Source organism: Rhynchophorus ferrugineus, unplaced genomic scaffold (assembly GCF_030347505.1).
Source record: "Rhynchophorus ferrugineus isolate W39M unplaced genomic scaffold, kcgeb_rfMv2 rfM7, whole genome shotgun sequence".
NCBI classification, from domain to species: Eukaryota; Metazoa; Arthropoda; class Insecta; order Coleoptera; family Curculionidae; genus Rhynchophorus; species Rhynchophorus ferrugineus.
This window is the reverse complement of record NW_027472586.1, coordinates 9,135,543-9,156,098: the sequence shown is the minus strand read 5'-3', so window position 1 is coordinate 9,156,098 and position 20,556 is coordinate 9,135,543. Positions and strand designations below refer to the sequence as shown.

Here is a 20,556-nt window from a genome sequence, read left to right as displayed (position 1 = left end):
TGGTTAAGGGTAACTGATGCCTGTTTTATTGAACAATGTGATTTTGTCAAGTTTTTAGAGCTTGGTATAAGTGTGTTACATCAAACAAAATGTTCAGATATTTAGAACAATACTTACACATAGACGATGTATGAAATTAAACGTTGTCACTGGAAGTAAGTAAAAGAAAAGAAACTAAGCATAGATCTAGTTTACGAATTTATAGGAGCAGTTAATATGTTAAAACATGTCTAAACACAGATTTTGTAAAGTACTTGATGAAGTATTGGAGTTGCACGTCCTTATAAGTTTGTAAGGCTGTTAGTACAATTAGCTTCAAAACTAGAATGTTTACAAGGCAACTAGATATAATACCAGGTAAACTTTTTTGCTCCACAGAACTGCTAAAAGTTTAAGAAAATCAAACGTCTGTGAATGAATACTTTAGTAGCCCTGTCAAATACATTTGTATCCGTATCCTCAAATTAGAATCATAACGTTTTTCAGTAGGTTTGCCATCGATAAAATTTTAGCAAATCAGTCTTAGTAAATACAGGGCACTATATTTCAATAATACTATTCTCACCTCCTAACTGACGATTATGCTATTGTTGGGTACACTTTAGAGTTATTACCTGCACCACATTTCATGGTTAATATATCTGGAATACTCATGCATTTTAATTTCAGTGTTCTTAAAAATTCAGTATCGAGGAATCGACTCGGGGCAATTCTAGGTTCCTTTGGTAGCACAAAACTAATTTTTTAACTGGAAATTATGAGATTCTGAAAACTTCAAACTTTGGAATGGGGAAATGGCGATTAGGAAAGGGTAGCTGACGTCATTGTTTCGTAGTGCGCATTTCTCGCCAAATCTTAACAGTCACAGTTTAAAATAAATGTATTTTTTCAATATTTTTGTGATTCTTTATTACTATCATCTAGTCTATTGTAGAAAACTATTTTTAATAATATATATTGAACAAATTCTTTAGAGGAAATACCTTTTTGAAGTTAAAAAAATGATCAGAATACATGCGAAAATAATACATAACAAAAAGAGAAGCATAAAGAAAAAGAGTTTTGACATTCTAATGGATGGTGTATAATAAATTCTTATAAAGAAATGAATAATGTTCAACCACGAGATATCAAAAATATTTTACCAAAAATGTAATGAAATAACATAACAATATATTCGCTAATATATCTTTTATAACATTACAGCGCATACCACCACTAAAAATAGACGACTTAATCGAAGATCTAAAAGATGGAACCAAACTTTTGGCACTTTTGGAAGTACTATCTGGAGAAAGACTGGTGAGTACTGCGCTGAATCGTCCTGACACGTTACTTATCGCCAATTTCCTTGCAGCCCATGGAGAGGGGTCGCGTCCTTCGAAGGCCACACTTCCTAAGTAACGCCAACACAGCTCTGAGATTCTTACAAAGCAAACGTATCAAATTGGTGAACATTAACGCCAGCGATTTGGTGGATGGGAGACCACCAGTCGTCCTGGGGTTAATCTGGACCATAATCCTATATTTCCAGGTAAATTCACAACTGTTTCCTATGTAACAGCGAGGCTGAAGCACCCTGTATTTCATAAAGCTTTCTTATGGGTTTGTTTGTTAACTAGCGTGTAGACAGGAACTATATAATGAAAGTGCATGAATTATTTATTATTTTAACTACATAACAGGTCAATTAAAAAGGTCCCCAGCCTGACATATAGATGGTATTACTAGAATTAAATCCTCATGTTTTTAGTTAGCCCTAACCCTCAAAAGATGCGTGTATAAATTTGACAGCTGTCGGATCATTTGTTTGTGAATTATAGCATTTTGAGTGAAGCAACTTTTGTTATTGTGAAAAAAATGGATAAAAAGGAATTTCGCGTGTTGAGAAAATATTGCTTTTTGAAGGGAAAAAATACAGTTGAAGCAAAAACTTGGCTTGAAGCCGAGTTTCCGGACACTGTCCCAGGAAAATCAACCATCGAGGATTGGTATGCTAAGTTTAGACGTGGTGAAATGAACACCGAAGACGGTGAACGTAGTGGACGCCCAAAAGAGGTTTTTACCGACGAAAACATCCACAAAATGATTTTGAATTACCGTACATTGAAATTTAATTAAATAGCATACACGAATATTTGGGTATGAGAAAGCTCTGTGCAAAGTGGATGCCGCGCGAGCTCACTTTTGTGAACGACGACGAGTTGATGATTCGGAGCAGTGTTTGAAGATGATCAAGCGTAATAAACCCGAGTTTTTGCGTCGATATGTGGCTATGGATGAAACCTGGCTCCCATCATTTCACTCCGAGGTCCAATCGACAGTCATTCGAGTGGACTGCACAGGATGAACCCGCTTCAAAGCGTGGGAAAACGTAGCAGTCGGCTGCAAGTTTATGGCGTCTATATTTTGGGATGCGCATGGAATAATTTTCATTGACTACCTTTAAAAAGGAAGGACCATCAACAGAGACTATTACATAGCGCTATTGGGCCGTTTGAAGGACGAAATCATCGAAAACCCGCCGCTTTTGTAGAAAAAGAAAGTGTTGCTTTGCCAAGACAGTGCACCGTGTCAGTGAAAACGGCAAAAATCTATGAATTGGGCAAGTTGCTTCCTCATCCACCGTATTCTTCAGATCTGGTCCTATTTCCTCTTCTCAGATCTCAAAAGAATGCTCGCTGGAAAGAAATGTTCGTCGAATGAAGAATTGAACGCCGAAACTGAGGCCTATTTTGAAGCAAAGAACAAATCGTACTACAGAAATGGCATCGAAAAGTTGTAGGGTCACTATAATCAGTGTATCACCCTCGAAGGGAATAATGTTGAATAAAAAAAATGGCATGAATTTTGCCATAAATATGTGTTTTACTATGGTAGGCCGGGGACTTTTCAAATGACCTGATATATATCTATAATTAGAGGAACATACTAACAGGACTGTATATAATAGTTTACTAAAAAGTGTATCAATTTTCTCAAAATCACTCGTTAACTTAATTAACTAAATAATATTAGGAAAATGCTATCTAGAAAACGTAATAGGAGAAAATATTGTTTTTTCTTTCTATACTCATACATTACTTGTTCAATTAGTGATGTTCAATTACTGATGTTAAATTATGTTAAATCATTGGCAGTTGTCAATGAAATATTATGTTTTCTTAATGTTATTTTAATCGATGTTAATACCATAGAATTGTAGATTTTCTGAACTAAATATATGTACAAATGTATCTAACAGTAGAATATAAGGCCATGCACTGACTTTTAATTGTAATTTCTCTTTGAAAGCTTCGCAAGGAATGGTTGTATTGCTGGGTAAGTGAATGATCACTGGGCTTTAGTCGATACCCCTCATAGAATAAATTTCCAGCCAATAAATCGCATTTTCTGTATAGAAGCGCCAACTTATGCCGAATCGCGAATAGTAATGGTGAATTTAATTTTTTTAGATTGAAGAGAATAGCAGAGCTTTGGAATATTTGGCGCAGTGGGGTAGTTCCAGCAGTTTGGAGAGCGTTGGTACTACTTCATCGAAAGACAAATGGAAGCAGGGAGCCAGGAAGACACTTTTGCACTGGGTCTCCAATGCATTACCGGATGATTCAGGTAAGAACCAATCATTTCATATAAAAATTACTGTTGGAGTCTTGAGTAGTTGTAGTTGTCAATTGGTTCGTTTAAGAGTACCATTAAAAGAAAAACAATCATTGTCTCTCTATTCTAAATCTTGATCTGGTAGAATCGTAACTTTTCTATTCCCAATATTTTAATATTTTGATACCATTTCACTTGTTCATTCAAGCCAAATCTCGAAAACTGTTTTTAACTTGTGCCATGATACATTGTTTTGAATATAACAAAAAATCACTATAATCACTATAAATTTTAAATTAAATAAGGGAAAATTAAATAAGTTAAATAAGTGAAATGAGCACCGAAGACTCAGTGGACGGCCAAAAGAGGTTGTTACCGACGAAAACGTTTAAAAAATACACAAAATGATTTTGAATGACCGTAAATTGAAATTGAATAAAATAGCAGACACTCTAAATATATCAACTGAATGTGTACATCATATCATTCATGAATATTTGGGTATAAGAAAGCTCTGTGTAAAGTGGATGCCGTGCGAGCTCACTTTTGACCAAAAACAATGACGAGTTGATCATTCAGAGCAGTGTTTGAAGAAGATCAAGCATAATAAACCCGAGTTTTTGCGTCGATGCCAATAGATAAAACATGGCTCCATCATTTCACTCCGAAGTCCAATCGACAGTCATCCGAGTGGACTGCACACGATAAACCCGCTCCAAAGCGTGGGAAAATGCAACAGTCGTCTGGCAAGGTTATGGCGTCTGTATTTTGGGATGCGAATGGAATCATTTTCATTGACTACCTTGAAAAAGAAAGGACCTTCAACAGCGGCTATTACATAAAGTTATTGGACCGTTTGACGGACGAAATCGGCGAAAAACGGCCGCATTTGAAGAAAAATAAAGTGCTGCTTCACCAAGATAATGCACCGTGTCACAAGTCAGTGAACATGATGGCAAAATCCATGAGTTGGACTTCCAATTGCTCCCTCATACAACGTATTCTCCAGATCTGGCCCCCAGCTACTATTTCCTGTTCACAGATCTCAAAAGAATGCTCGCTGGGAAAACATTTTCGTCGAATGAAGAGGTAATCGCCGAAACTGAGGCCTATTTTGAAGCAAAGGACAAATCGTACTACAAAAATGGCATCAAAAAGCTGAAGGATCGCTATAATCAGTGTATCGCCCTTGAAGGGAATTATGTTGAATAAAAAACTGATTTTGACAAAAAAATTTATTTTACTATAGTAGACCGGGGACTTTTCAATTGACCTGTTATATACGAACACAAATGCTCTATAAATAATTGTACAAGTACCAGGTAAAACAATGCTAAGTTACATAGACAACCTTAATCTAGCCAACTTGGGCTGTTTCTTTCAAGAAAAACGACGTCTTATGTATTACGGCAAATGTCACAAAAATGCTGAACGTACTCTATATTAGACAAACTGAAACAAATAATTGCATCATAGAAACAAGCGAATCAAATGCTTTTGTGGGACAATTCAAACGAACCATTAAAAAAGTGGTTTCAGTGCCTGCATTGGTGAACATTGGTGAATTTAAATTCAGCCTCTTTATACTCTTTGTTCCTCATGGACTTTTGACACATATCGTTTGAAAATATTATGGTTAGGTTTAGAAATTTGGGAGGTGGCGCCCTCTATATACCAAACTTATTGAGCAATTAATTATCAGGAGGTGAATGAAATTACGCAATATTTATTGTTATTATTCAACTACCAGTCAATTTCGAGTGATAAAATATGAATTAATATAATAAATCTGTGTATCTCAGGAGTTGTGGTGAAAGATTTCGGCGCCAGCTGGAGAGATGGCGTCGCTTTCCTCGCCATAATCGACGCGATCAAGAAGAACTTGGTCAACATTGCTGAGATGAAGAAAGCCTCAAACCGTGACCGACTCGAGACGGCCTTCGACGTAGCCGAATCCCAGTTGGGAATACCGAAGATTCTCGACCCAGAAGACGTAGACGTACCCAAACCTGACGAAAAATCGATTATGACTTATGTAGCCCAATTCTTACACAAGTACTTTATCTCCCCTATTCGTTAAACCACCTCATTTAACTTGCGGTTGTTTCGCAGATACCCTGAACCGAAAGCGACAGGACCTGATGCCATCGCCGCCATTCAGGAGGAATACAGCGATTTGCTGTCTTGGTTAACCAAGAAGACTCAACATTTGGAACACCTACAACAAACCAATTCGTTACCATTAAACTACAATGACTATTCCAGCTTCAAGTCCGAAGTGGACGAGCGGAAGAAGCTCTACAGCAAATTGAAACACCTGATCGAATCGCAGAGTCCCGTTTCGATCGCCAAGGAGTCCTGGTCCGAGGTGACCCGGCTCTGGAATAAGCTCCAGCAGCAGTTGCTCTACTGGTTGTGGTTGCTGGACTCGAAATTACCCGGCGATTTAAAATCTATCGGCGAGTGGTTAGCCAAGGCCGAGAAACTGTTATATTGCGACGATATCCCCACGGTGATGAACGAAGAGACCGCCACCATCATCAGCAGGAAGCTGGAGGAACACAAAGCTTTCTTCGCCGACTTGCCGGCGGTCGAACAGAGATTCGCTCTAGCTTGCCAAGGTCCAGTCGCCAACGAAGTGCCTTCCGAACAGTTAAATAATATGGCTGTGAGACTGAGCGAAATTGGACCCAAGGCAGCTCAAAGAAGAGTCAGACTGAAGTTCCTCGAACACAAAGTAAGTATGACGGGAGATCTCTGATCTTGGCGCCGGTTTTTTTTACAGGTTTTCTTTTCCAGTGTTGCCTTATCGCCTTCCTCCAACTGACAGAGACCAAACTCAAGTCGTGGACGGCCAAGTACGGACGCGTCGACAAAGTCGTCCAGCTCCTGGACCAGTACCGTAACTTCGTGTCGAAGAACCACATCTTCCAGGAGTTCAACAAGGCCTTCCGCGACATGCAGGCCGTGATCGAAGAGTACAAGCGCGAGGGCCAGATCGACAAGAAGGAGGTCATCGACATCGACAACTTCATGAAGGACACCGCGGAGCGGTGGAAGAACATCTCGATGGAGCTCAGGTGCGTCCAGAGTATGTTGGAGGAGGTGGTCGCCTACTGGAGGCGATGGGATTCGTTGGCGCCTGAGTTCGAGACCTGGTTGGATCAGGCGGAGAAGGCCATGTCGCTAGACGAAGAGGCTAAAATGGAATTCTTCCAAGACATCACGGTTTACAGGTAATACCTATCCAAACCTATCTATCACTCTCTTAATATATAATTTCCGTTCACACAGAGATAAATATCAACTACTAGGAGACACCGTAAACTTCCTCATTGCCACCGTCGAGGAACCAATTTCCACGGAACTAAGAAACGCTTATCAGAAAATGACCGAACGCTGGGACAAGATCTACCCCCAGGTGAACAAATACAGCCACGCGGGCGATATCTTAAGAAACCGCAAGGACTTCAGGGCCGGCGTGGAGGTGTTATCCAACTGGCTTCGTAAAGCCGAGGAAATACTCAACAAACCAAGCCTAGGCTCGATGGACCGTATACGACAACACAGAGACAATTTGAACAATCTCCAATCCGAAGTGGAGGAGATCGAGAACTTGTTTAAAAACATCAGCAAGGCTTTCCAGACCTTGATACAGGACTTGTCCCGAGAGGAGGTGGATAAGATGATGAACATCCTCAAACAGGAGAAAGAAGCTCTGGTTAGAGTTAGGGCATTGATTCCCGCTCAGATTCACTTATTCAACCAGCTTCTGATCCAGCAAGAGTCTTTGGAAGCCGGCCAGAAGGAAATCAACGACTGGTTGGACAACGCGGAGGAGTTACTCAGCACCTTAACTTTGGACGCCGACAAGGAACAACTGAAAGACCAACTGGACAAAGTTAAGACATTCTTTACTCGCACCTTGTACTATAAATCGATGTTAGACAGTAAGAATAAAGTGATGAACAATATCGTCAAGTCTGTAGATAAGATAAACAACCCGGATATCGTTCATATGACTGAAAACATGGACCAATTAAACGATAGATTCGCCTACGTTACCCAGAACGCCCAGGTTTGGGAGCAGAGGTTGCAGGAAGCCCTGCGCTGCTGGTACAACTTCAGCGAGAGCCAGAGGGTGATCTCGAACTGGCTGAACCACGCCGAAAAGCTGATCACGGAGAAACGAATTGACGACAGGACCACGGTGGAGGAGCACAAGAATTTCTTCGAGTCCGTCAACGAGAGATGGATCCACGACCTCGTGCAGAGCGCCCAAGACCTCTGCAATTGTTTGCCCAAGGAACAACACTCTCCTATCACCGCATCGGTCCATCAACTCCAAAACAAATGGAGGGAGGTGCTGTCGTTTGCCCCACTTCACCTGATGCGGTTGGAGTTCCGCCTTGACGAAAACACCTTCCACTATTACATCAAAGAACTAGAAAAAGAGATTCAGAACGAGCACATTTCAATCAACAAGCAGGAGAACATCGAGTCCGTCATAGCTAGACACAAGGAGTTCTTCGGACCAAAAGGACCGTTAGCAGAGGCTCAGCATAGCCTGGACAATTTGGAGCAGATATCGCAAACGTATTTGCAGACTTGTCCGGAAGATAAGACCGTGCAGGAATCGGTAAAGAAGGCTCAAGACACATGGAAGAATATCAACCTAAAGATCGAGAACGTCCAGCAACAGTTGGAGATGATTCCTCAGAAGTGGGACCAATATCGAGTGAAGTTCGCCGAGATGGTCAGGTGGATGGACTCCATCGATGACGCCCTTAAAAATATTCTAACCGATGTCAATACGCCTGAAGAATTCGACAGGGAAATAGCCGCTTTCAAGGTAAGTTGGATGCTTGTTTGTTGTTAATTATTAATAGGATTGTGAATTGGTTTTTTATAAATTCAACGCTTTTATTCAACATTATTCTGTATTACAGTTTACCACGATTATTTCATATTTATCATCATTTTCATATGTTACTTTATGTATAGCGAATAATATTTTATACAGAAGATCGCTTAATGAAGTGATTTTCGGCATGCCATGTAAATATAATATTAATTAATTAAAGTTACTTAGTCACACTTATAGTTAATGGGTGATTTATCCTTCAATGCTTACCTCAGATATATCAATCTAATAGCTCGTAAAACACTATACCTTGTTGATTCTACTATATTATTTTACAATTAGGATTATCATAGTGGATCCACTTTTCATCGAGAATCACAACACACCAGAGAAAAATCTTCTTTTTTTACCTAACAAGCATTCAAACGAAAAAATTAAGCAACTAATATTGAAATGATTTAAATGGCATTTTCAATGAGTCCATGTGGTACCAATTTATTCTCCTTAAGGATATTTCTTTCCCATTGCACATTAACGTGTGGAAATAGTTGACTCATCAACTGCTAAGCTATCTGAAAGTTTTTTGAGAGTTTGAGTGGGGTTTTCGTCCAAGAGTCCTTGGAATTTATTGTCTTCAATTCTTCCATTCCATAGAATTCCTCCATTGAAACCAAAACCGACAATTGTTAACGTTTTTATACACTGAATAACTGAATAATACCAAAAGTAAAGTTGTTATTTTATATGGAGAAATATCCAAATTATTGAATTTAACAGTTAGGTTCGGTTGTTTCATATTTGTTTACATTGATACACCTTTGCATCAATATATATCGACGATCAAAATACATACAGGCTTTCGATGACGGGTAGCAGAATTTATCTTTAATATAAATGAGAAAACTAAAAATTACTCTCAAATGATGTTCAAATTCACACTCCTGGTATACGTTAACTTATTTAACTTATTTTCTTCTATATAACTCGATATACATATATTTATGTTACCAGGCAATATGTCAAGAAGCTGATCAAAAACGTGAAGATATGAAGTGGTTAGTACAGACCCTCGATTATCTCGTATCCCACTCGCCAGAAGATCAAGCTATCTCCGAACAGAAAACATTGGAGAACTTGATAATGAGATACAAAAATCTGATACCGTCCTTGGAAATCACCATGACCAAAACGGAAACCATGTCCAAGTGTTACAGTTATCGCAGGGAAGTGCGACAGATTTGTGAGCTATTGAAGCAAGTCCGAGAACAATCTGCTCCCCAGCCCCAGAACCTGGAAATCATCGAAGAAAGCGTGCGCAAACAAGAGAAGACCGTGTCCCAGCTGGACGAGCAAAGACCACTGGTCATGACCATGCTGCAGAAGGGCAAAGAACTGAGCAGAGATATCCACGCCCCCACGTTCGTAGCTGATGAGGTGAAAACTCTGGAAACCGGATGGTCCGAGACCTACAATGAGAGCGTTTCAAGATTACATCATCTCATAAGTACCCAACATACCTATCGAAGCTATCGGGAACAGAAACAAGAAATCACCGGCCTGCTGGAGAGAGCCGAACACGATCTAACTGCCACCACCAAACAGTTGAGTATCGAGAACACCCCCAGCGATCTGGTGTCGAAACAGCAACTGATTAGATACCTGCAGGATGCCCGCGAAGACATCGTCCCTCTGAAGGAGCTGAGCGCGAAACTCTCCCAGGAGGCCATCGAACCTCAGAAAGCCCAGCTGGAGAAGGAGGTGCGCGAGGTGGAACAACGTCTTGACACCACCACCTCCAATATCATGGAGCAGATCGCGTTCCTGCAACAATACAGCACCAAATGGACCGGTTTCCAGAGTCAGATGAGCCTGTTGAGAAACTGGTCGGTGCAGGAGGCGCCCCTGTTACTCTCCTCCGCGCACGACGTCAACATAACCCCGGAGGACCGCTTGGAGAAGACCCAGAGACTCCAGACGGAGATATCCCACAAATTACAGCAAATCGAAGAGCTGAAGCAGCAGGGATCGCAAGCCATCGTCGATAACTCGCCAGACGCTCAGAAGTTCAAAGCGGAGATAGTCGCCCTACAAGAGCGAGTGGCCGCTATCCAGAAATCTGCGGAAGGACAGGCGGCTCTCGTCTCCAAGGACCTGGAGAACTGGAAGAGCTACAAGAGCAGTTTGGAGGAAATAACACCCGCGGTCCAACAAGCCGAACTACACATCCAAGGAGGGATACCCAAACCAACCACGCTGGATGAAGCCGTAAAGCTCCTGTACGAGACGAAAATATTCTCGAAAGACTGCCAAGCCCAGATACAAAGACTGCGCGATATCCAGGACCTAGGCCAACAGATCGCCACGAAGGGGGACGCCCCCGATGAAGTGGACTCGATCCGGACCAGGTTGTTCACTGTGCAGGAGACCTCTAGCCAGTGGGGTCAGAAATTCGACAAACTCGTCATCAATTGGTTGGAGTTCGATAAGAACGTTCAACACCTGGAGAACTGGATCGTAACGAACGAGCAAACTCTGAGCGAGAAGAGTCCCAACTTGAACACGCCCAATATAGACAAGCTGGAGAAAGAATTGATAAGACTCAAACAGTTCAGTAACGAGATATCCGAACAACAAGCTAAGCTGATTACGTTGACTCAAAGTTCCGACAGCATCAGTTACAACATAGCTCCGGAGGGCGCGACACTCATCAAAGACCAAGTGCAGGCCCTGAAATCAAAGGTCTCATCGCTAGCCGAAGGCGTGCGATCTAAAATCAATGACGTCTCCGACGCTATTCTGGCTAGGCACGAATTCCAAACCAAAGTGGGCGACTACACCAACTGGTTAGAAACGATAAACGCCAACGTGGCCCAACTGGATGAGATCCCTGCTAATAAAGTCGATGCAGCCATCGAGAACATCCATTCTCTTCTGCAGGAACACTCAGAGAAACAACCCTTGCTTCACAAGATCTACGATGAAGTGAAGGACATGACCCTGAAATCGAGCGCTCAAGAAAGCGAACCGTTGAATGCCGAGTACACGCAATTATCGCAGACAAATCAAGAGGTCGATCACAGGCTCCAGAGCAAGATGACGTCCTTACAGAGATGGAGCGAACTACTGAACTGGCACTCAGATACCATCAATCAACTAAACCACCTGAAATACCAGTTAGAGAACGAGAACTGTTCTCCGGAACAGCTTCAGCAGATGATCGAAGAATCCAACGAAGTGATAGAGAAACTAATTGACTGGAAACAGACAGCTCCCGCTATCGATAGTCAGCAAGCGGTTACAATCCTGGATAAACAAACCGGGCTGCCTAGAACAGCAGAGAACATCGTCCGTGAGGTCGAAGTCAACGCCATCAATCTAAAGAGCAAGCTGGGCAATCACTTCAACGAAAAACAGAAGGTGAAATCGCACTGGAATGACTTTACGAACCTTCAGCAGCAGTTGATCTCCGATCTAAACAACACCAAGACCCAACTGGAGGGTATTAAGAGCACAGTGAAGCATTCCAGCGATCTGCCACAAGCCGTGGAGAAACTACAACAGTTGTTGGAGGTTCAGATCGAAAAGACACCGGTTAAGGAAGAACTGAGGAGGGACGCACTGCAGCTGATGAAGGAGGACGCCCCACAAGTAGCTGTTATTCAAAACACGGTCTCAGACATCGAAGGCAAGTGGAACAAAGTCAACGAGGACATCAAAGAGGAGAAGATGCATCTGTCTGACATAATTCACACTTGGAACGAGTTCCAGCAGTCCAAGGATCAAATCGTGACGGAACTAGGAAAGATCGACAAGTCCGTGGAGAGTTTTGAAGCCCCGACCGATCTGATTCAGGCCAACGTCAATGCGGAAAGAGCCAAAAGGGCACTGGACGCCATCAAAAAGACCAAGACTCTCCTGGACCGAGTTGATAATAAGGGCCAGGCCATCATCAGAAAATCCGAGAAGATTCCTGGGATTGAATCTGAAGTTAAGAGAGACCTACAGATCGTTAATGATGTCTGGTCGAAAATATACGAGAAGCTAGTCAAGACCGTTAACACGACCGAGTCTCAGTCCACCGTCTGGAGACACATAGAGGAAACCAAAACTACCTTACTTCAGTGGCTTAGCAATCAGAACGCTGCCATAGTAAACGCGGCTGAAAAACCCAACGAAACTGAGGTAGCTACGTCGAAGTTGGCTAAATATAAGGAGGAATTACCCGCCCATCAGAGGCTTTTCCAAAGCATACCGCACAAGTACAACCAGCTGTTGAAGCTCACGGATGGTCAGGAAATTCCCACCATTCAAACGCTGATCAACGTACTGGAAGAGCAGTTCGCAACAGTGGCCGAAAATGCCCAGAAACTGGAATCAGCTTCCACTACTTTTGTGGATCAAGAGAAGACCATCAGAGACGATATAAAAACAGTGAACGGGACGTTATCCACCTTGCGTGAGGACATAATCAAGTGTGAAGATTTCTCCGGTGACAACACCAAAATCCTTGAAAGACTGTTGAACATTAAAGTATTACTGAAGGACTTGGAGAACCAGCAACCAAATTTAGGAATTATCGATGAAAATATCAAACGCATTTCCCAAGTATACCCGACATTCGTCGACAGCGCAGCTATCAAAGAACAGGAAGCTCTGAAGAAGCGTTACAAAAACATCTTGACACACGCCAATAAAATCGATAACTCCTTATCAGCGTTCCTCAAGAAATTCCACAATGACAAATACGCAGCGTTGCAGAGAATCATCTCCGCTCAAAGGGAGAAGATACAATGGTGCCTGCCTGATGCCACCAGTGACAAGTACAATTTACAGGTCAAGTTCAACTCTCTAAGCGCTATAGAAAATGCTCTCAAAGACTGTCAATCCCGAATGGCCGAGCTGGAGAACTCTCTTCAGATGTTGGCCCAGGTAGAATCGCCCGAATCAGTAAAATTGTTAACGGCAGAGAAGAACTATCTCGCGTTAGAATTGACCAATTTGCAACAAGAATTCGACAAGACCAAAGAGGCTCTGGCTCAAAACATCGATATCCAAAGTCAGTACGAGGATCTCGCCGCCAAGGTAGCCGATTGGTTGAAGGACATGGAGAACAAAGTCAAATCTGAGAGCGTAGTCCAAATGAACCTGGACAATATCGACCAGAAACGTGCCGATATTAAGAACCTACTGGCTCAGGTGCAAAACTTCCAGGGCGACATAAATAAACTGAACGAGATCAGCGAGGAAGTGGTGAAGACGACTCCGGAAACTCGAATACCTCAGTACGTGCAACATGCCAATTCACGTTATCAAACACTGACCAAATTCCTGGATAACTACCTGACGAAACTGGACGAACTGGATAAGTACAAGCAAGTTTACCGAAACAGCGTCAACGATTTAGAAAACTGGCTGAATCAAGCTGGCGATAAAGTGAAAGAATTCTCGAAAACCGCTCAAAAACCCAACCAATCCATGCTGGAAGAGTTGAAGAAATTTGGTTCGGAGAAGGAAAAAGGACAGGAGCTTTTGGGTAAAGCAATCACTAATGGAGAAGCGTTATTTAGTGGTATTACACCAGAGAACAGAGATAACATCAGGACTGAACTAAGAACTTTACGAAATAAATCAGAGGAACTGATAGATCAAGTCAATCAGATATACAAAAATGTCGAAAATGCCTTAACACAAAGACACTCGTTCGAGGACAGCTTACAACAAGTGACATTATGGTTAAACGATACTATCATGAAGTTACCCGATCAACAAAAACTAGACGCCACTCTTTCAGATAAGAAACAAACTTTACACAATTACAAGGTCACCGCACAAGACATCAATCTTCATAAGAATCTACTCCAGCAGTTACAGGATAAGGTATCGAACATTTCGGATACAGAAGCCGACAACAAATTAAAAGACAACCTTCAAAATGTCACCAAACTGGTGGAGGATGTCAACGGTCGGATAGAACTCTGGGACAACTACGTCGCGAATCACGAAAGCTTCAATCAAGCTATCGAGAAGTGTCACGACTGGCTTGCGGCACTGACAGCCGAAGCCACTCTCTTAGTCGATGGTTCATCCAGTGAACCGATGGAAAGCAAACTCACTATAGTTGAGAACCTCTTGGCTCAAAAACCCGAAGGTGACAAGATCATTGAGTCTTGTAAAGCCCAGTTGGAGAGTGTCCTATTAGAGACAGCACCAGAAGGACATCCTCCCCTAATCAACAGCTTCCAAGATCAACAGAAATCGTGGGATCTATTCCTAGCACTGTGTACCGATGCTAAGGAGAAGCTTCATCTCATATCTAGCCAATACGCCGAGGTTGGACGTCTTATGGATAATCTGGACGCCTGGCTAAAATCGAAGGAGAACCAAGTCAAGGATCAGAGCTTGAAAAACACGGAGGACACCAAGAGAGCCCACCTGGACAAACTGAAGAACCTGGAGAAAGAAATAGCGAACAAAGAGCCCGAATTTGCCAATTTCACGGATGCTATCAAAAACATTGAAACCGATGCCAAAGCTTCACAGCTCAGTGCCCGTTATCAATCCCTGAAGAATGCCATTAAAGAAAATATTGGCAGATACGAAGGATTCGTTAAAGATCACTCCGATTTCAACCATGAATATAAGGAATTCCTCAATTGGCTCTCCGACAAAGAGGAGGAGCTACAGGGACTTTGTCACATAGTGGGAGATTTGAATGTTTTACAGGCGCGACAAAACGATGTTCGTAACTTATTCGACGAGAAGAACCGCAAAGCTATCGAATTCGAGAACCTTATCGATAAGGGCGAAAAACTGTACGTCCACACGTCACCAGATGGACGGGAAATAATCAGACAACAGCTAAGGAACATCCGAACCATCTGGGATACCCTGGGCGATGATCTCCAGACAGCTACCAATAAACTGGACCAGTGTATCTTACAGTTCTCCGATTTTACGGCTACGCAAGAGCAATTGACCACGTGGTTGAAGGATGTGGAGAAAGGCATGAAGCAGCATACCGAACTCAAATCGACACTGCAAGAAAAACGCGCTCAACTGCAGAACCACAAGATCATGCATCAAGAGATCATGTCTCACCAGCAACTGGTCGAAACCGTTTGCGACAGGGCCCAACAACTAGTCGACCAGACCCAGGATAACTCCCTGAATGTTTATCTGCAATCCATCAAGCAACTATTCCTGAATATAGTGGCGAAATCCGAAGAACTACTGAAGAACCTTGACGAGTGCGTCGAGAAACATCAAGCCTACAACCAACAGATGGCGTCGTTCAAGGACTGGATCGCGCAACAGAACGACAAACTCAGTCGTTATGATGATGAATCTGGCGATCGCGGTGAACTGACCAAAAGGATTGATAATTTGAAACTCTTAAAAACAGCCGGTGAGCAGGAGGGCATCAAGTTGCTGGAGGACCTGAAGAATTCTTTAATTGCCGTGAGCAAGAGCACCGCACCCAAGGGGGTGGAGATGTTGAAAGCTGAACTGATCGAGAATCAAGGTTTATTGCAGCAATATTTAGCTGATATTGGTGAGTAAATCCAGCCTCTTCTTTTTTCTCATATCCTAACCATGTCAAGCCGTGATTTTAGGTTCTCTGATCGGCAAACAAGAAGTAGCCATCAGCAAATGGAACGACTACGAGAAAACTTTAGATGACCTGAACCAATGGATTCAACAGAAGGAGGCAGAGTTCCGTAGCCAAACTCTGCAGGCTACTTTACCAGAAAAGGAAGCTCAATTGGTCAAATACCAAGAGGGACGCGCTGAGGTTGAGGCGAAAGAAAAGGAAATCGACCAGTTCGTTGACAAGACCCACGCCCTGTTCCATTCCAGCGGCGTACAGAAGATCAAACCAGTTTTGTCTCAATTCAGCGTCAGGTAAAATAAATCGTATACTCGGTTTTTTGCAACTTTCCGTACATCATACTTTTACAGGTATCAGAACCTACATGGCTTGACGAAAGACGTCATCAGTCGTTGGCAGAACATCATCGAGGACCATCAGAAATACCAACAAAAACTGGAAGACACGCTGACCTGGTTTCAGCCGCTGGAAGACCAACTGGCTGTACTACAACGAGGAGACTTGGCTGATAGTCCCCAAGCCGTCGCTCAACGAATGCACATACTTCTATCCGAAAAGGAACAAGGTGATCATAAGATTAACAATCTCAGCCTGATTGGCGAAAGAATACTGCCTGATACCGCAATGAGCGGTAGAGAAATCATACGAAACGAAATCAAAGACGCTAGAGAACGATGGGAAAAACTAGCAGAAGGTACTCGACCGTAAAATCTTCCTTCGACTCGATTATTTATCATTCTTCTTTCAGGTATATCCAATCAGCAGAAATTCCAAGAAGCGCAGACCCTCCAACTATCGACGTATCAGGAAATGCTTCAGCAAACCTTGGCATGGCTGGACTCGACCGAGAAACAAGTGAAACTGGACACAGCCTCCTGGATATCAATCCAGGATATTCGCGGAAAGCTCTTGAAACAGAAGACGGCACTTCAGGAGATCGTTCCTCATAAGCGCGTCATCGAGGGTATAAACGAGAAGGCTGCTTCTTTGTTGAAGCTCACCAGTAACAAAGATAAGGCATCCGACATCGAGAATAACGTGAAGTCCGTCAACGAAAGATACGATAACCTTCTCACCACCACTCAGAACAACATTAAACAGCTGGAGAACTGTTTAGAGTCATATCAGCAATTTTACGATTTGCTAAAAGCCCAGCAGGACAATCAGAAACAACTGTGGGACACCCTGAACTGCTACGTCGATTGCACAGGAACGAAATCCAGCATCGAACAGAGACTGAGTCAGGTTAACGCTCTGGAGGACAGCCTACCCGAGGCCAGCATCAAGTTCAAGGAACTGGAGAACTACATCCAGAATAAGATCTCGATGTTGCCCAGCCGCGCCCAGGAAGCTATGCAGAGGGACGTGGCGAACTTGAAGGCCGACCAGGAGAACTTCCACGCCGCCTTGGTGGACATAAAATCGAACCTGGAGAGCAAACTGAAACAGTGGAACGACTACGAGATGGCGATGGAGAGGTTGTTGCAGTGTTTGAAGGAGGCCGAGAACGAATTGAAGAATTATGCGCCTAAATCTACCGCTGAAGAAAAGCAAGAACAACTCGAAAAATATCAGGTAATGATCTTGGTGATTCTCTCGATTTCTATTCGGTGAAATCGATCGAAAAATTTCATCGCGACACGTTGGAAGCTTTTCGGTCGATCTCAACCACTAACCGAACACCTTGTAACTAGTTGACTTGTCTACAGATCTTTCTAAAATCAGTTGATAATTGTACACGACAGCTTCCGGATTTTATACGCGCTGGAGATCATCTAGAGCAAGTAAGAAAGGACATAAGGTCACCATTATCTGTCCCTTCGATATTTTTATCTGCCAGTTGAAAAGAGCAACTGATTACATGTATTTTTTTCAACTGGTATTTGATATTTATGTATTATGGTATGAAAATAAGTCTTAAAGTCTAAAAACTATGTATATTCTACAGAAATTTCAACAAAAGGAGCTACGTCAATAGTCATTTTATGTATTTATTATTTTAAAAGCCCATCAGCTTCTTGGGCTATTTAAGATCCAGTTACAATATAGTTTTTAAATAAAGTATACAAACATACATAAAGTATATATAAAGACATTTAAGTTAAAATAATAAGGAAATAATAAATATCAAGAAAATCAAATATTCTGGGAGGACGAGAACACATCCTTCAACAAATCAGACAGGCGTGACTTCAATTAGATTCTGCCTTTTGTTAAAATTTGAGGGACTGACCGTTTCCTCGCCCCTGGGAGACAGAGGTCTCTTTTTGACCCTTTAGAAAAGAATGGGTGAATTGTCAGTGACCAATTAACAACCTGATTAATTTTATTTGTAGATTTATCTTTTCTAAAACAGCAGAGTAAAAAAGTCTCTCTTAAATCCCCAAAATATATTTACTTCCTCCATCAGGTACCACCCAAACTGTCTCTGAAATCAGGAGGATCTCAAATCAAAATATAGGTTTTAATTTGTTTTTATCGATATTTTAATTGACAACTCAAGTTGGATACTGTTAATTATAACTATATATACTTTTTTCCAAATAAAAAAGATACTTTTGTAAAGATACTTCATTTCTTTTTATATAAAGCTGATAAACAATATATATCTGAAGAAGAATGTTGCATTTTTATTTCACACATTCAAAAAGTGTGCTTGTACTTTTGTCTCATAAAAATGTTGTTTGACAATGATTATATGAATTATATTATCTTATAGAGACTTTAAAACTTATTGGTGTACATATTTTTTTATCTCTATCTAAATTTACTTTGGTGATGGTTCTATATGTGACTCTGTCTTGTATCTGTCCTTTTTTCCAATCAATAGCTTCTAGGTGATAGCTTGGCACTCTTTTTCCTGCTCTCTCACTGGCTCACCTGATCCCCTAAGCCGGCAGCAAAGTCAGTAATTGTTCCGTTTCTACTCTAGGTTCTCATCACCGGTCTGCGGCAAAACGAAACCGATTTTGATAAGATCTCTGATGATTCGACCGAACTGATTCAAAGCAGCGGAGACACCAGGATATCGTTGAACGTCCAACAGGTCACGTCCAGGTTCCAGTCGGTGCAGGTGACCGCCAAGGAGATCCTCAAGAAGTGCGAACAGGCGCTGGCCGACCACAAAACGTACAACGATAAATACAAACAGTGCTGCAATTGGCTGAACGCAGCTAGAACAAAGTAGGTATTTCGATTCCCGCTCTGCGCTCCTTCGCTTAACGTGCTATCTGTGTTTAGATTCGATTCATCCAAAGACAACATGAAAAATGGTGCACAAAACGTTCTCGTCGACCAAGCCAAGGTTCTGGAAGAGCTTTTGTCACAGAAAACCAGCGCTACCCTGTTACTGAACAACACCATCGAGCTGGGGGAGAAACTGTACCCAACCACGTCGGTGGAAGGCCGCGAGATCATCAGCAATCAGCTGGAGGAGCTCCAGCAGGCCTTCGACGCGCTATACGACGAGATCAGCCTGACCGATCGCGAGCTGAAGTCCAAGCTGGACACCTGGTCCGAGTTCGACAACAGTCTGCAGAACATCCAGCGCTGGTTCAGGGAGATCGATAAGTTATTGCCGCAGGATATCGAACTCAAGGCTACGTTGGACGAGAAGAGAGCACAGTTGCAGATTTACAGGAACCTGCTTCATGATGTTTCGGTGCACCAGCAGGATATCGTAGATTTGCGCGATAAGGTGGAGAATTTGCCGGATAGGAACAGTCACATCGAGAACGACATCGACACGGTGTCGGAGCAACACGCCAAGGTGTTGAAGCGCGCGCACAACTTCGTGGAAAGATACGAGAAGATCGTCAGCGATCACAGCAAGTACGAGAAGGCGGTGCAGGATGCGAACGAATGGATGGAAGCCAGGCAAAACACCATCAACTTGTGGAGTGATACTAACCTGGAGAGAGTTTCCCTGCTCTCAAACTTGGATAAATTAAAGGTAAGGAAGTGAGCATGAAATCAGTCTCATTATTGTAGCATAGAAGAAAAACACACGTTGTATTTCCCCCTCATGGCTTCTATTACTTTCAATATCTATAGCAAGATACTGAAAAGCTTCTTAGTGGTATTTATGTATCTACTGTCCCACAAACAGAGAAAACAATAATATTTTGTGAAACCTCTCTGTAGTCCAAGCAATATAGTAACAACTTCTAAATCAGCACAAACTTTCCGGTTGTATTCTTTGTATTTGATTAAGCCTAAAATTAGTAAATATTATTCACACTCTTACTAAGGAACGTGACGTATTAAACAACCACATCTATAGACAAAGTTTTTAACAATGGAATAAGGAATTCAAAACACGTAATCGTATGTATGTTAAAAAAGTTGTGTGACACAGTATTACCTTTTTGGAGGACTTATATATGATCATATATTTCGAACAGATGGAACAGAACTACTCAAATTAATATTTTCCTTAAGACTTATTTGTAAGAGGAGGGTAATCTGAATTCCTCACTCCTTC

General features: G+C 42.1%; 1 protein-coding gene across 5 annotated transcripts in view; it reads left to right on the top strand.

Moving 5' to 3' along the window:
- The window catches only part of Msp300 (Muscle-specific protein 300 kDa), a 232,527-nt gene that overhangs the window by 103,551 nt on the left and 108,420 nt on the right, over positions 1-20,556 (top strand). For 4 of the 5 annotated variants that reach the window (XM_076409219.1, XM_076409220.1, XM_076409218.1 and 1 more), the window contains 14 exons: positions 1,207-1,302; positions 1,358-1,534; positions 3,456-3,612; positions 5,403-5,655; positions 5,713-6,337; positions 6,400-6,836; positions 6,895-8,452; positions 9,476-16,016; positions 16,078-16,366; positions 16,424-16,767; positions 16,822-17,648; positions 17,783-17,857; positions 19,006-19,256; positions 19,314-20,025. In XM_076409219.1, the coding sequence (XP_076265334.1) occupies positions 1,207-1,302; positions 1,358-1,534; positions 3,456-3,612; positions 5,403-5,655; positions 5,713-6,337; positions 6,400-6,836; positions 6,895-8,452; positions 9,476-16,016; positions 16,078-16,366; positions 16,424-16,767; positions 16,822-17,648; positions 17,783-17,857; positions 19,006-19,256; positions 19,314-20,025 (12,342 nt within the window). The remainder of the gene's footprint in view (positions 1-1,206; positions 1,303-1,357; positions 1,535-3,455; positions 3,613-5,402; positions 5,656-5,712; positions 6,338-6,399; positions 6,837-6,894; positions 8,453-9,475; positions 16,017-16,077; positions 16,367-16,423; positions 16,768-16,821; positions 17,649-17,782; positions 17,858-19,005; positions 19,257-19,313; positions 20,026-20,556) is intronic. The other variant, XM_076409217.1, reaches the window with a different exon arrangement.